Source organism: Oreochromis aureus, linkage group 11, assembly GCF_013358895.1.
Source record: "Oreochromis aureus strain Israel breed Guangdong linkage group 11, ZZ_aureus, whole genome shotgun sequence".
Lineage (NCBI taxonomy): Eukaryota > Metazoa > Chordata > Actinopteri > Cichliformes > Cichlidae > Oreochromis > Oreochromis aureus.
In genome coordinates this window covers 25,887,147-25,900,617 of record NC_052952.1, presented here as the reverse complement: position 1 = coordinate 25,900,617, position 13,471 = coordinate 25,887,147, and the positions used below count along the sequence as shown (strand labels likewise).

The 13,471-nt window shown below is 39.3% G+C and overlaps 1 protein-coding gene across 2 annotated transcripts; it reads left to right on the top strand.

Moving 5' to 3' along the window:
* Positions 1–2,532: 2,532 nt before the first annotated feature.
* Positions 2,533–11,764, top strand: LOC116320965 (endoribonuclease ZC3H12A). Of its 2 annotated transcripts, none has more exons than XM_039620138.1 (6): positions 2,533–2,682; positions 3,871–4,304; positions 4,758–4,897; positions 8,172–8,406; positions 8,546–8,652; positions 8,779–11,764. In XM_039620138.1, exons 2-6 carry the CDS (start codon positions 3,931–3,933, stop codon positions 9,819–9,821), a joined length of 1,899 nt encoding a protein of 632 aa, XP_039476072.1. In that variant the 5' UTR covers positions 2,533–2,682; positions 3,871–3,930; the 3' UTR covers positions 9,822–11,764. The 2 variants fall into 2 exon arrangements, with proteins under 2 accessions (XP_039476072.1, XP_031596571.1); XM_031740711.2 differs by lacking the exon at positions 2,533–2,682 and adding an exon at positions 2,717–2,912.
* The last annotated feature ends 1,707 nt before the right edge of the window (positions 11,765–13,471 follow it).

The window sequence follows — 13,471 nt, the reverse complement described above, 5'->3', positions numbered from 1 at the left end:
GCAGCTCATTGCCCTGCAGTAATATCAGGCCTTACGGACACCTGGGACCAGCGGTGTGGGCCCTCAGAAGAGGCAGCCGTCTGGCAACTGGCCCTGATTACTTTCTCCACTCTCTGGAACTCAACTCTGTATATGCCATTAACAAGCTCCACGTGGTGTGATCCCAACTCGACCATGCCATTAAACCTCTACACAAAAGCTAGTTTACAAACACACACACACACACAAACTGCAGAACTTAACTATCAGTCCACTGAAACCTCTACCACCTGCAGACCAGCGTTTTCCATAACCTCTCCTTTGAGAGCAGAGCCTGCACAGCGGAAACTGTGAAGCAACGGTGACATCTAGTGGCCAAGTTACTGTATAAAACAAAAAGTTGTAGATTTGTTTTGCTGTGCTGCCCCAAAAGCTAGCAGAATTATTTGACTGTTAGTTGCTTCCCCTTCCTTTCATAAAAACGTTATATTTTTATTTCATTGCTTGTGGTATTCATATTTATCATTTACTTGTACACAATCAGATGCTAAAAATTGCATAGCTCAGTTAGGGAAAGGCTTTTTTAGGATACTTTTTATTATCTTCTTGTGTTCAATTCTACATGTTTACACTACTCAAATTATATAATTTATACAATCTATTATTTTATTAATTTGCTTTTTAATAGTGCATTTAATAGTCTGTAAATAACTAATGTAATTAGTTAATTAATTCAAGTCTACACGTTTACGTGTTTCAAAAACACAGAAGTATTTATATACATATGTGTGCATATGTGAATAAGCATATCTATGTAGATATGTGTGCGTGCATATAAAGAGTTCTGTGAATAAGTATTTGCCCCCTTCCTGATTTCGTTTCCCTCATTCACTGACCACACCCAGATCCCACTGCCAGACCGGCTGAATCAAGAAATCGCTTAGATAGAATCTGTATGACACAGTGTATTAAGCAAAAATATCTCTGCATGCAACAAGTCATGCCATGATATAAAGAAACTCAGAAGGAACAGAGGAATAAAGTCAGTGACATTTATCAGTCTGGAAAGGGTTAAAAGCCATACAAAGGCTTTGGACCCCATAAAACCACGATGAGTGCCCTTATCCACAAATGGAGAAAACTTCGGACAGTAGTGAAGCTCCACATGGGTACGCTGGTCACTTCCCAGGAGTTACCAGTATACAGTACTCTGTTTTAGTAACTATTGTTCTAGATGTAAATATGTCAAAAAAAAATTGTGTATGCGTCCTGTGTACTGTTTGTTTGTATATGTGTTTTTCTTGCTGCTGTTACAGCCAAATTTCCCCTTAATTAACGGATTCTTCTTCTTCTATACCAAAATTACCCCAAGAGTAATTTAAGACTCATCCAGGAGGTCACAAAGCCAGAACAACATGTAATGAACTGCAGGCCTCACTTGCCTCAGTTAAGGTAATAGTTGATGTTTCAACACTGAGAAGGAGACTGAGCAAAAAATAGTTTCACATTTGCAAAAAAAAACCTCTTGATGATCCCCGTGACTTTTGGGAAAATATTTTGTAGACTGATGAGACAAAAGTTGAACTTTTTGGAAGGCTTGAGTCCTGTTACGTCTGGTAACTAACACAGCATTTCATAAAAAGAGCATCATGGCAGCAGTCAAATATAGTGGTATTGGTGCTATGCTTTTCTGCTTCGGGACCTGGATGACTTGCTGTAATTGATGGAACCATGAATTCTGCTCCCTACTATAAAATGCTGACAGGAAAATGTCCTGGGTTTGGGTTATGAAGGACAATGAGCCAAAACGCACACAAGCCCACCTGTGAATGGCTCAAAAAGCAAAATGTAGGTTTTGGAGTGACCTAGCCAAAGCCAGGGCTTACAGCTGACTGAGATGCTCTGGCATGACCTTAAACTGACCATTCATTCTGGAAAACCCTCCAGTGTGAAGGAAAAAAAAACTTGTTCCCAGTTATTGCAAATGTTTGAGCACATTACGTTTAGGGTCGATTGCTTTTTTCACATAGGGTCAGATAGGTTTGGATAGCTTTTTTCCTTTTTAACTGTAATTTAGTCATGCTTGCACAATGTCAATAAAGAGTATTGAATCTTGACTCACAATACTACTTGGGGACCACTAGGGGGCGCCATGTCCTATTTATTTAATATGTCCTATCAACAATTTTCACACTGCCTACAACCATTAAAAAACAAACGTGTATTTGGATCATGACAACATATTATTGTTTTGTTTTGTTTTTAAAAGAAGAAAAAAGAAAACTATTGAGAGACATGGCTTCTTAACAACATTAAACTATTACAAATTACACACGCATATATTCAATTAAGGGAATAAACATGCAAATACTCAGAAAAAAGGAAATTAACTAAAAGTGGAGACAAAATAATTCACAGGTCAGCTTTATTGGTAATCCTCAGTTTCAGAACATATAATAGCACTGACTTTGGTTTGGTATCATTTTCCGATTTTAGCTCTAGACTAACTGGAAAAACAAATAAGCTCTATTTTTAGACGCTATACAGTAAGAGTGCTGTGAGGTCGGGCTTATTGCGCATTGCCTAAAGGGGACGCAGCAACAACAAACGTGAGATATTCGATACTCTTTGTGATATTTCAGACTTTTGTTCTTCTTGCTGCTGAAAAAATGGAACAAACAAAGAAGTGGAATACTACAGTGGGTGAGTGACAGCCAGCGGAAACAGGCACACCTTATCGTATCTCTCTTATATGCAAATGTTTTCATGGCTGTGCATGCCTGCGCCTGGAGGAAGGGGAGAAGAAATCATTTCCAAGAGGGCGGTGCTACTGTATGAAGTAGGAACAGCGTCAAAGTTAAGAGTGCTTCCAAACATTAACTCGAACTTTAAGTGGCCTCTGCTGTTAAATAGAACAGAAGGAAACCGAGCAGGTAAGATGACAGCTCGCCTCTGCGGTGAGATTTGTTGACTGTAATGTGATCTGTCGATCGGGCTTAGCAGGGGAAATGTCCCGTTAGTAGCACGGCTAACTGAGCTCTTACCTGTACAGTACAGGTAGAGGTACACTTTTCTGCCTTGTTAGTTTATTTGTGTGTAACATGCGCTATCGAAGAGTAGCCTACCTACGTTACACAGAGCAGGGCAGGACTACTTTCTGATCTGCTGACTTGCGTAAAAAGAAAATGAGTAAGCGATCTAACTTTACAGTAGGATATGTTACAACAGGCCTTTTACAGCCTGTAAGAACTAACTTGACACGTCTGTCAAGAAGCTATTAAAAATAAGAGTAATATTACTTGCTTAAAGTGCTTAATCTGGAGGCTGTCACCGTAATTTGCTATATACAGCTGGAGAGTGTCCATTGGGCGTCAGATATGTATTGTTTCTTTGTTTGTTTTTTTACACTATAGTTCAAAAGACTACGAGCAGAGAGGAAGGAAGCGCATTTTCAATTAAAGCACCAGGAAGTGCCCAGATATTGGCGTTATCCTTAAGAAATGACAGGTTGAAGAAGATTAGTTCAGTTTAACTTGTCTAAATGTTTAATCCATTAATCACCATAGTCCACTACTTTAGTAGCCTGTATAAGTCTTTAAAGATTACTTAATCTCAGAACACGAAGTTGGTGGAATTGGTTTTGAGGTGTCAGTTCAGGGCTAAAAATCTTGTTGGGACACCAGAGTATTTATAAACTTCAAATATGTAAGGCTGAATTTTGTTGAAGCATACATAAAACAAATTACAGAATATTGAGGTATGTAATTAGTGGGTTATTGCGGCCACTGAAATGTGTATTATTATGCTTTATTTTACTCTTTGTAAAATTTAAGACTATATGCGCTATAACTCCTTTAGTAACTAATGCAATATCATATTTTTTTCACCCAGGCCCAGTTGATGTAATTCACCTTCTATGCTCCTGAAAAAAAGAGGCTCAGATGCTTCAGGATGGACGAGGCTCTTCCCAGCCTGAGCTCAGTTTCAGACTCTCTGGAAGCAGACAGTGAGGAGTTCCAGCTCAGAGTGGACTTCTTCAGGAAGTTGGGTTACACCCCATCAGAGGTCATGGCTGCTTTGAGGAAGCTGGGCTTAAGCACAGACACTAATGCGGTGCTAGGAGAGCTCGTTAGGAACAGAACCAGCAGTGTACCTTGCATTTCCAGCTCTGACAGTGACGAGAGGAGCACAAGCCAAAACGACTCCCTGCAGCCTCCCAGTTGGGCTCTTGGGTCCTGCAAAAACACAACGCAGCTGTGGGACCAAAACAAACCGGACGAAGAATTGAGGCCTGTTGTTATTGATGGCAGCAATGTTGCCATGAGGTAATCCTGATGATACTTCCTGCTCTGTAGATCATCAGATACTGATAATTCATGAATGTCACAGCTGCTATGAACACTTTCTGAATAAGGACAGTTATTTTTCAAAGTCTTATTTAACTCTGTGTTTTCCTACAATGTTGTGTGACTTTTTAAAGGGGGTGTTGACTGCTCTGCCCGTGCATGTTTTAGCATAGACTGCTGAGACATTACGCAAATTCTAGATCCTCTACTCAGAATCCCCACCTTTTACCAGAAATTATGTTCAATATGTGGCTTTCAGACTGGGTAATAGCCAGAGGGAAGATTCCTTCTAAGCAGCATTTGAAGACATGTGGTGTTTACTCATATCAGTGTGATTTGTTAAGCCTCCTTTTGACTATAATTTAGATTAGATTATTTTCGGTCAGATTAACTGAACCCATGTTATCTCTTATGCTTCTTTTTTTTTCACAGTCATGGCAACAAGGAAGTATTCTCATGCCGAGGGATTCAGCTGGCGGTGAACTTCTTCCTTGACAGAGGTCATACTAGCATTACTGTGTTTGTTCCCAGCTGGCGCAAAGAGCTGCCCAGAGCTGATGCTCCCCTGACAGGTGAGGATGGCAGAAATAAAGCAAAGCAGACAGATGTTTCCCATCAAGTAGACAAGACAAATTTCAGCCTAACATCCCTGTGAGGCGAAGTTAAATGAGGTTAATACTGGTGACACAAAAAGCAGTTTTCACACGGGGTGTGAATGACAAATAAGGTCAAACAGAAATGACACTGATATTATTTTCATGCTGGACGTTAGCACGACCATAAAGATGGAATTAGATCCTTAAGACTGACTAATTGCTGGGGGGGAAAAAACAAATGTCTCTGCACTTAACGTAATGCCTAAGAAGCACAAACACCAGTGATGGGGAGCAATAGCTGAGTTTCTGTCTATATCAGATGTGTGCATCGCTGACAAAATATTTTGATGTGCTTGTGTTCTCATTGAATCCCAGCCAATAAAGAACAGGTTTTGCATGTGTAATAAGGCGTCCATTGTAAGCTATCAATGAAAGAAATTCTTAGAATTGAAAATTCGTTGACTGTTCTTGCCACTGCTTTTAGTGGTCAGTCTGGTGCTACTATCTGCTAATTTTCTCATTATTGGTTAGTTTAATGTTAGAGAAGACTTAAAGTTTATATTCTAGTCTTCTGGCAGCAGGCAAGACCAGTGGATCCAGGACAATGAGAACCACACCTTCTGAGTTGTCAGATAAGACAAAAGATACAAAAATTCCCCTCCGGGCTCAGTGTGTGGCACATGCAATGGTTACAACAGAAACTGATCACTTCTGTTAAAGTGCCGACTATGTTAGCCTCTTAAAGTTTCAGTTTCCTTACGATGAGATAATATCTGCAGGACATATCCTGCCATAATCACACTGTAATCAGAATGTTTACCCATAGATTTAGAACAAAAAGTAGCAAAAATTGATATAAATTACTAAAGATGTTCTTAAATGGTAGCCTGATTATTTTACTCAAGAAGGTAACAAATTCTTACTGATAAGGAACTGAAATAAATGAAATAAGCCCACACAACTATTGTAACAGAGAGGTTGCCATTTATTCTAGTTTTTGCATACAAGTCGTGCTAAGATGATATTTTTTTCTTCCCCCACTCACGCTTTTTTCTTTGTCAGTACAGAAACACATTCTGTATTATACAGTGAGTTTTAGAGGTGATTTTTTTTAACCAAGAAATGCAAACTTAGAAATTCTATCACATAATTCTGTATTCATGAATAATTCCCACATGAGCCCGGAGATATTACAGAAAAACTAATACATCTTAATACATCGCTTAAATGAGTCACTCTGACTGTTTTTGGGTGGTTACAATATTGTAATCACAGACAGTTGAGTATAATAGAGCTCTAAATTTATCCCAACTGAGTCACTTATGTCCGTGTATTCATAAAGCCCAGATTAATGTAATGTCAGTGTATCTTTGTGTAAAGATACCACCTGCAGCACAACAACTAAATAAAAAGAATGGCACATCCTGGAGCATAAGCCCCTTGTTGCTCTCATGAATTAATGACTGTGCAGCCTGGGTGGAGCAATCCAAAGGTTGTTTTTTCAATCTTTGAACAAGGAAGTAAAAATCACCATATAGTTACTCGTGGGAAAGTCCCATCGGGAAGTACAGATGGGGATTTTTTTTGTTTGTTTTTTTTGTGTTGTTTTTTTTCCACACCTACTGTACTTGATGTTGTAGTTAACTGTTGGTATCTGTTTACAGTAAGTTGTTAAGTTTTGACAGAAGTATAAGTTAGAAAAGTGATTTTCTATCACATAAGCTTTTCTATCTTGTGTTCATCACACAGAGTTCAAGGTTCATTTCGTTTACCCTTAACTTGTTTTGAAGCACTATCAGTGTGTGTGTGTGTGTGTGTGTGTGTGTGTGTGTGTGTGTGTGTGTGTGTGTGTGTGTGTTTGTCATGCATTTATTCACTCAGCTTGCACGTAGCATGATCTAGAGTAATCTTAAGCTACCCTTCATTTCCTTATGTTCTCCTTCCAAAAAATCAGTGGTCTTGAGCAATCATTCTCCAAGGTTTATGAAGGTTTTTCAAAGTTCTTCTATAGAAATTGGCTGCTTTTCTGCTCATTTTCAGTCCAGTATTTTTGCCATAACAAGTAGATTCCCAACAGGTATTAGCAGAAAATGTGGCATATATTTGCATGGTGTGCAGCATGTCTTTAAATTTGAAGAACCTGGACAACAGAAGACAAAAGGAGAAGTGTCAGGCCTAAAAAAATCTAAAGCACGCAAAGCATATCTGAAAGTCATGTCCTTAAGAAATAGGAAAAAATCCAGATCTGACACAGACCCAGAGAGGTGCATCCACTGTTCACTGAAGCCTCGTCAAAAATGGTTTCAGTGAAATGGTGGCTGTCAAAAACCATTCTTAAGGAAATGAAACGGGGAGAAAAGGCTGAGCTATGCCAAATTACACAAGACCTGGACTGAAAATCAGTGGCAACAGGTCTTATGGAGTGATGAATCCTGTTAGAATTTTTGGTTCTGTACAGAAGAGATCAGGAGAAAGGTACAACAGTACACGTCTGCAGGCATCTGTAAAACATGGTGCAGGCTCTGTCACGGCTTTGGCCTGCATTTCATCCAGTCCTTTGTTGAAATATGAAAATAGAAAAGTGCTGTCAGATTTTGATTTACCATGCAATACCATCCCAGAGGTGTCCAACTGGCAAAAGCTTCATGTTTCAGCATGACAGTGATTCATAACACACTACCAAGTTTGTAAAGGAATACCTGGTTAGAAAAGAAAAAAATACAATGACCTCCCGAGGCCTAGAAATTCAATTCAATTTTAGTTTTAGTTTTATTTATATAGTGCCAAATTACAAGAACAATTGCCTCAAGACACTGAAATCAACATTATGGAAGCAGTGTGGGATGATCTAGACAGAGAAGGGAACAAAAGGCTGCCAACATCCAATAAAGAGCTTATTGGATGTTGGCAGCTTTTAAAAAGCCTGGAGAACTATTCCTGAAGACTACATAAAGACACGACAAGAAAGCTTGCCTGAGAGAGTTGAAGCTCTTTCGAAGAATAAAAGCAAATATTAACCTTCAACCTTGTTAAAAATTGTACAAACTTTGTTTTCACCTTATGGTTTGGCATGCATCTTTCAGTAAATCACAGCACCTCTTTCCCATTTTCTTAGCAAAGTATGAAGGGTGACTGAAGACTTTTGCACATCTTTTTAATGTGTCACAGTACAGTTGAATACATGAAATCATTTAATGCAGCGTAAAATGTCAACTCTGTATCAGTAACTGATTACTGGTTGCACTTTCAGATCAACACATTCTGCTGGAGCTTGAAAAAAGGAAAATCGTTGTCTTTACTCCATCACGCCGTGTTGGGGGCAAGCGAGTGGTTTGCTATGATGACCGCTTTATTATCAAATTGGCGTATGAGTCCGATGGAATAATCGTATCCAATGACACCTACCGAGACCTCCAAGCAGAAAGACCTGAGTGGAAGAAATGCATTGAGGAGAGGCTGCTCATGTACTCCTTTGTGAATGACAAGTAAGCCTGTTCTTCTGTATGAGCCTGTGAGATACCACATTTTCCTTCCGTGGTGAATTTTCCAGAAAAAGAATTTGCAGCTTACAGCAGAGTTGTACAAGTGGATGAAGAACTCTACAATTTTTGTGTGTTTCTACAGGTTCATGCCCCCAGATGACCCTTTGGGTCGCCACGGCCCCAGCCTTGGCAATTTCCTTCGGAAAAAGCCTCGTCCTACGGAGCAAAAGAGACAACTCTGTCCATATGGTAGGTACGATTAGCATAGCGATCAAGAAGTGTTACCCTCTTCTGCAGCAGAGAATGTGCTGTCCAAATTAGATCTCATCAACAAAAAATGTTTTTGCATGTGTGTCTCTTTTTTCTCCATCACAGAAAAAAAGTGCACCTATGGCATAAAGTGTAAGTTTTACCATCCTGAGCGGGTAAACCAACCCTATCTGTCTTTGGCTGATGAACTGAGAGAGAAAGCCCAGATTTCTACTGTAAAAGAAGAGAGAAATGCCAGATTGTCACCCAGACAGCTTCAGTCTGATCCCGCACTTGCTCAAAATGTCTATTTTCATCCTCGAGACTCCAACACAGAGCTCAAAAGAGACCAGCAGACTTCCTCACCCTCTTCTCAGGTTAGTGAAAATAAGCTGCTGTACTGGGAGGATCCGAGACACAATCCAAATCACATGCCGTGTTCTGTAACAGGAACCCAGTGTCAGAAAGAGTGGCCTGGGTTGCACTTGATGCCAAATCATTACTATGCCAACATGTCTCAAGAGTACCTGGATTCAGGCCTTGGCTCTTTTGAGAGTCAGTACTCTGATATTTCGCATTCCCTCAGCAACTCAAAGAAGCTCAGGCCGCAGTATCAGAGTGCTCCTCCTGGAGCCACAAATTCTCCAGTACATTTAGAGAAAAATAACATCAACCAGCCTTGCAAGTGCTGTTCTCATGCAGTGCCCTCGACAGTTCACCATCAACTTCATGGAAACATGGACTCTCAGGCACAACCTCAATACAGCGCCTATCACCCAAATGCCCTCACACCCACTGCATCCCACCAGCGCAGCCTCCCCAGCCATTTCCCGTACAGTGGAGGCACCCATGTTCAGCAGCATTACTGGTCAGATCCCTTTCAGGGGTTACCACAAGCCAGCAGACCGAATAGTCTCCCTTCTTCAATTCGTTCTTCACACTACCATAATTCTTGCTGCTCTAGCAACAGTCATCAGTACTATTCAAGGGGACAACAACCATCTTCTGCTGCATTTGACTCACAAAGGTTAGAACTCCGCAACAACCTGAAAGCCATCTTCAACCCACATCTGGTGGATACTGTCATGGACATGTTTCCAAATCTGATGAATCCTGAGAAACTAGCTGCAGAGATACTGAAACTAAAAGCCCAAAGAGATCTTTTCTGATTATTCTTCTTTCAGACCTGTCATTACTACTTGCCTTGACCTCAATAGCATCCTTATCACAAGTGAGAACCTCTTCAGAAGGTCGCATAAGACCTATAGCTGAGTCATTTAAAATGAATTCTGTGCAATGTTCTATTAGACTGTAAACATGAAAAATTTTGTTTTATTTATGAATGATTTAGTTAATCTGTTATAGATTATATATATATTATGACACCGGAGTCATATGTCTTTGTCATCCATGTTTTGGATAAAAAGTGCCTCTAGATGGAAAACGGTTACATTTATGCATATTTGTTTATGCATATTGCATCAAAAATAACCTGTTGCTGTAGTATGTGCTACTTTTAATCTTAGTTGTCCAGAAACAGCCTGCAGTCAAGTATTATCCTTTTAAGGGACAGTTGCAGTATACTAAAAAACACTGGCAGTCAGTCCAGAAAAGTATCCAGGCTTCCAAATATTATTGAAAGTAAAGTAGCCGAGATACCACAACAAAAGAAAAATGAAACGCTAATTATGTAGGTGAGCTATAAAAACCTTTATGAACTATGGATACAGCCACAGTCCCTTTTTGAGAGCATTTTTGCTGTTGCTATCTTGCTTTTGGGTTTGTTTTTATGTTTTTTAAACAAACATGACAAGTGAGGACGGAGAAAATGAGGACACCAGACGCTCATGCAGTTGTAACTTGTCACACAAGTTACACAGAAGGCATTTTCAGCTGCTTTCTTATCACCACAGTAGACAGATCTGCATGTTTGACCTTCCTGGTGTAACCAGTACTAGGAGTGCATTAAACCTGTAAGGTTGGCTTTATGTCTCCTCTCCATCTTTGGCCAGAGAGCTTTTACATGTAAGGGTAACATGTTAACCTCAGAGCTATATCCTGCTCATCTACTTCACTGTAAAGACAACACAAAAAGACAGCTAAATAGAACTCCTGCATGCTGTCTTTGTCATTGCTCGTATATTTAATAAATGTTTGGATCTATCCAACCTTCAGCATTTGGGAAATTACATCTTAAATGTGCAGGCTTAAGGCAGTCTTTGATCTCCCCTCAACATAAACTGGGAGCTAAAGAGGCATTGAGTCATCCACTTCACACTTATGTCTGAGATTTCCAAAATAAAGTTAACTGTTGAATTTGTTATCTGAATTTTTTTCTATCATGACTTTTGAGTTTTTGCATTAGAAAAGGCAACTGATGATGTCCTGCTGCATTTTTAAATTGTTTTTATTGGACAGGAATTTTGTTTCTCCTTTATTAACCAGCTCAAAGTTTAAACTTTCAACAGTATTTCATCTGATATATCAATAATTTTGAAGTGTTCCTATCTGTCACTCTTTTGTTCCTGTCCTGATGAGATCTGGCATGAGAAAACCTGTCGCAGGTTACCTCACACAGGGCACGTTTCTCTGTAGTGTAAAGTCAGTAGTTTGATTTACGGCGCACGCCCCTCCAAAAAGCGACTCTGTTGCTTTTAGTTCCCCACTTCTGAAATACCTTTGATGTGCTTGCTCTGTGAGCTTCATAAGTAAATATAAAAGTCATGTAGTCCACAAAGATAAGCTAACATTGCATGTTTTTGCCATACAATGTAAATGCTGATCTTGCTAGGAAATTGAATCTGAACGTAAGAAATGGCTTTGACCCTAGCAAAAGGAACTTGCTGATGTGTCATCATCATTTGTTCTGTAAACCTGAATCAGCTTCATGAATCATTCTCTGAATAACTGTCCCTGTGACAATTAGTGTGTGTAGGAGAGACTACAGTATAATGCATGAAAATGACAGTTATGGAATTTAGTTCTCATAAATGATTTGTATTCTCTATTCTTATATTGGATCATTAACTTCAAATGTTTACTGTTAGAACTCATTGTAAGAATATTTAGGAAATGCATTGTCACTACCTATTAAAGTCTATTGTAATAATAATATGTGTGCTGTCTATTACAACACAAAGGGATGGGGATTAGCACTGTTGCATGGAGAGCCAGCCAGTGGTTTAAATCCAGTTTTCTGTGTGAAGTTTTCATGTGTCCCCATACCTGTGTGGGCTCTCTCTGGCTTCCTCCCACAGTCCAAAAACATGCATGTTGGTTTAATTGGTGATTCTAAATTGGCAATTGGTGTGAATACAAGTGTGAATGGCTGTCTTTGTTGGCCCTGCTGTCCACAGTGTATACTACTTTACACCCAATGAAAGACAGGATAAGCTACAGCTCAACAGCATTCATGAAATGGATTTGCAAAAGAAAATAAACAGCTGGTACGGGGTTATCGGATTAATCCCAAACTAGCTCTTCAGGTTTATTCAATTCACTTGTTAATATCCCTCTGACGTTAATCAGAGACCAAACAAGCTAACAGTGATCCTGATTGCCTCACAGATAGAATTGCTGCTAAACTGTCCCACTCAGTTTCACAAGAAACATCGCAGCTCGTGTCGCAAGCCTGAACGAGAAACTGATGTTTTTTTCCCAGTGACGGAGGGAAAGGTCAGTGTGTGTGTGTGTGTGTGTGTGTGTGTGTGTGTGTGTGTGTGTGTGTGTGTGTGTGTTGGGGGGGGGCATGCTCAAGTGACGGCCTGCTATGTTACGGCTAAATACCTAAATGTTAAATGAAATCACAGTTGTGTATAATAATAGGAGAGAAACTAGATAACTACGATCTTGTACTTCATTCATCACCAGTCCCTGCAGATGTAATTTGTCTCACTGGGAAAAGACCTCATATTCGTAATGATGCTGGTACAAAGTGAGAGTTGTTTTTTTATATTAAGAGTCAACTTTTTCATTTGTCTCTATGTTGTCCAGGTTGCAGGGACAGATCATTTAACTTAACTTAAAAGTCTATATGGAGTTTATCGGTTTCTCCAACTCAGTTTTACACACTAATAAGGTAATTGTGAACTAATTAATTAAACAAAATGCTGCTATTTTAAAGCAGCATGAACATTAGATTTATTATGTTCAAATAAAGGGAACCATCATTATGCTAATACACAATGAAAACTATAACTGTTAACATGTTAATCGCTACGGTTATTGGTATTATAATCATTGTGTGCAGAGTCAGTAGCTCACATTTAGCCTCACAGAGCTGCTAGCCTTCCAAAACCTCCATCTCTAACCCGTTTTGTGGAAATACACCAACCTTTCTGACACCCTAACTCTATGACTATATGCCTGAGAAATGTCCTTGTTACTTTTAAAGTTCACAAAGTTGCAGATATTACCCAACATGTCAATTCTTTGTTATCTAATGTTGTTTTGAGAGTCGATGGTCCACTTCCGTTTCTTGGCTTTTGATTCTTTTCTTTTTTTTGATAATTCAAAAATCTAAACTATGCCAACTATCCATCAGAGGCAACAATAATATTTGTTTAATCAAGGAACACAGTTACCATTACCAGCTAGAGTGCGGTGTTGGGGTTGAATGAATGTAAATATTTACCATAAGTTGTGCAATGTTCGCACACATGTGTCCCATGTTTTACCCGATGTGTAAACAGGGAATTCGGTTAACATAATCAAACAACCTTGGGCTTCAAAGCCTTTGTTTAAAGATAGCTGTTAGCTTATCAAGAATTTTATTTTATTATTTCGACAATTTCTCTACAACATGGAGTTACTTTGTCAG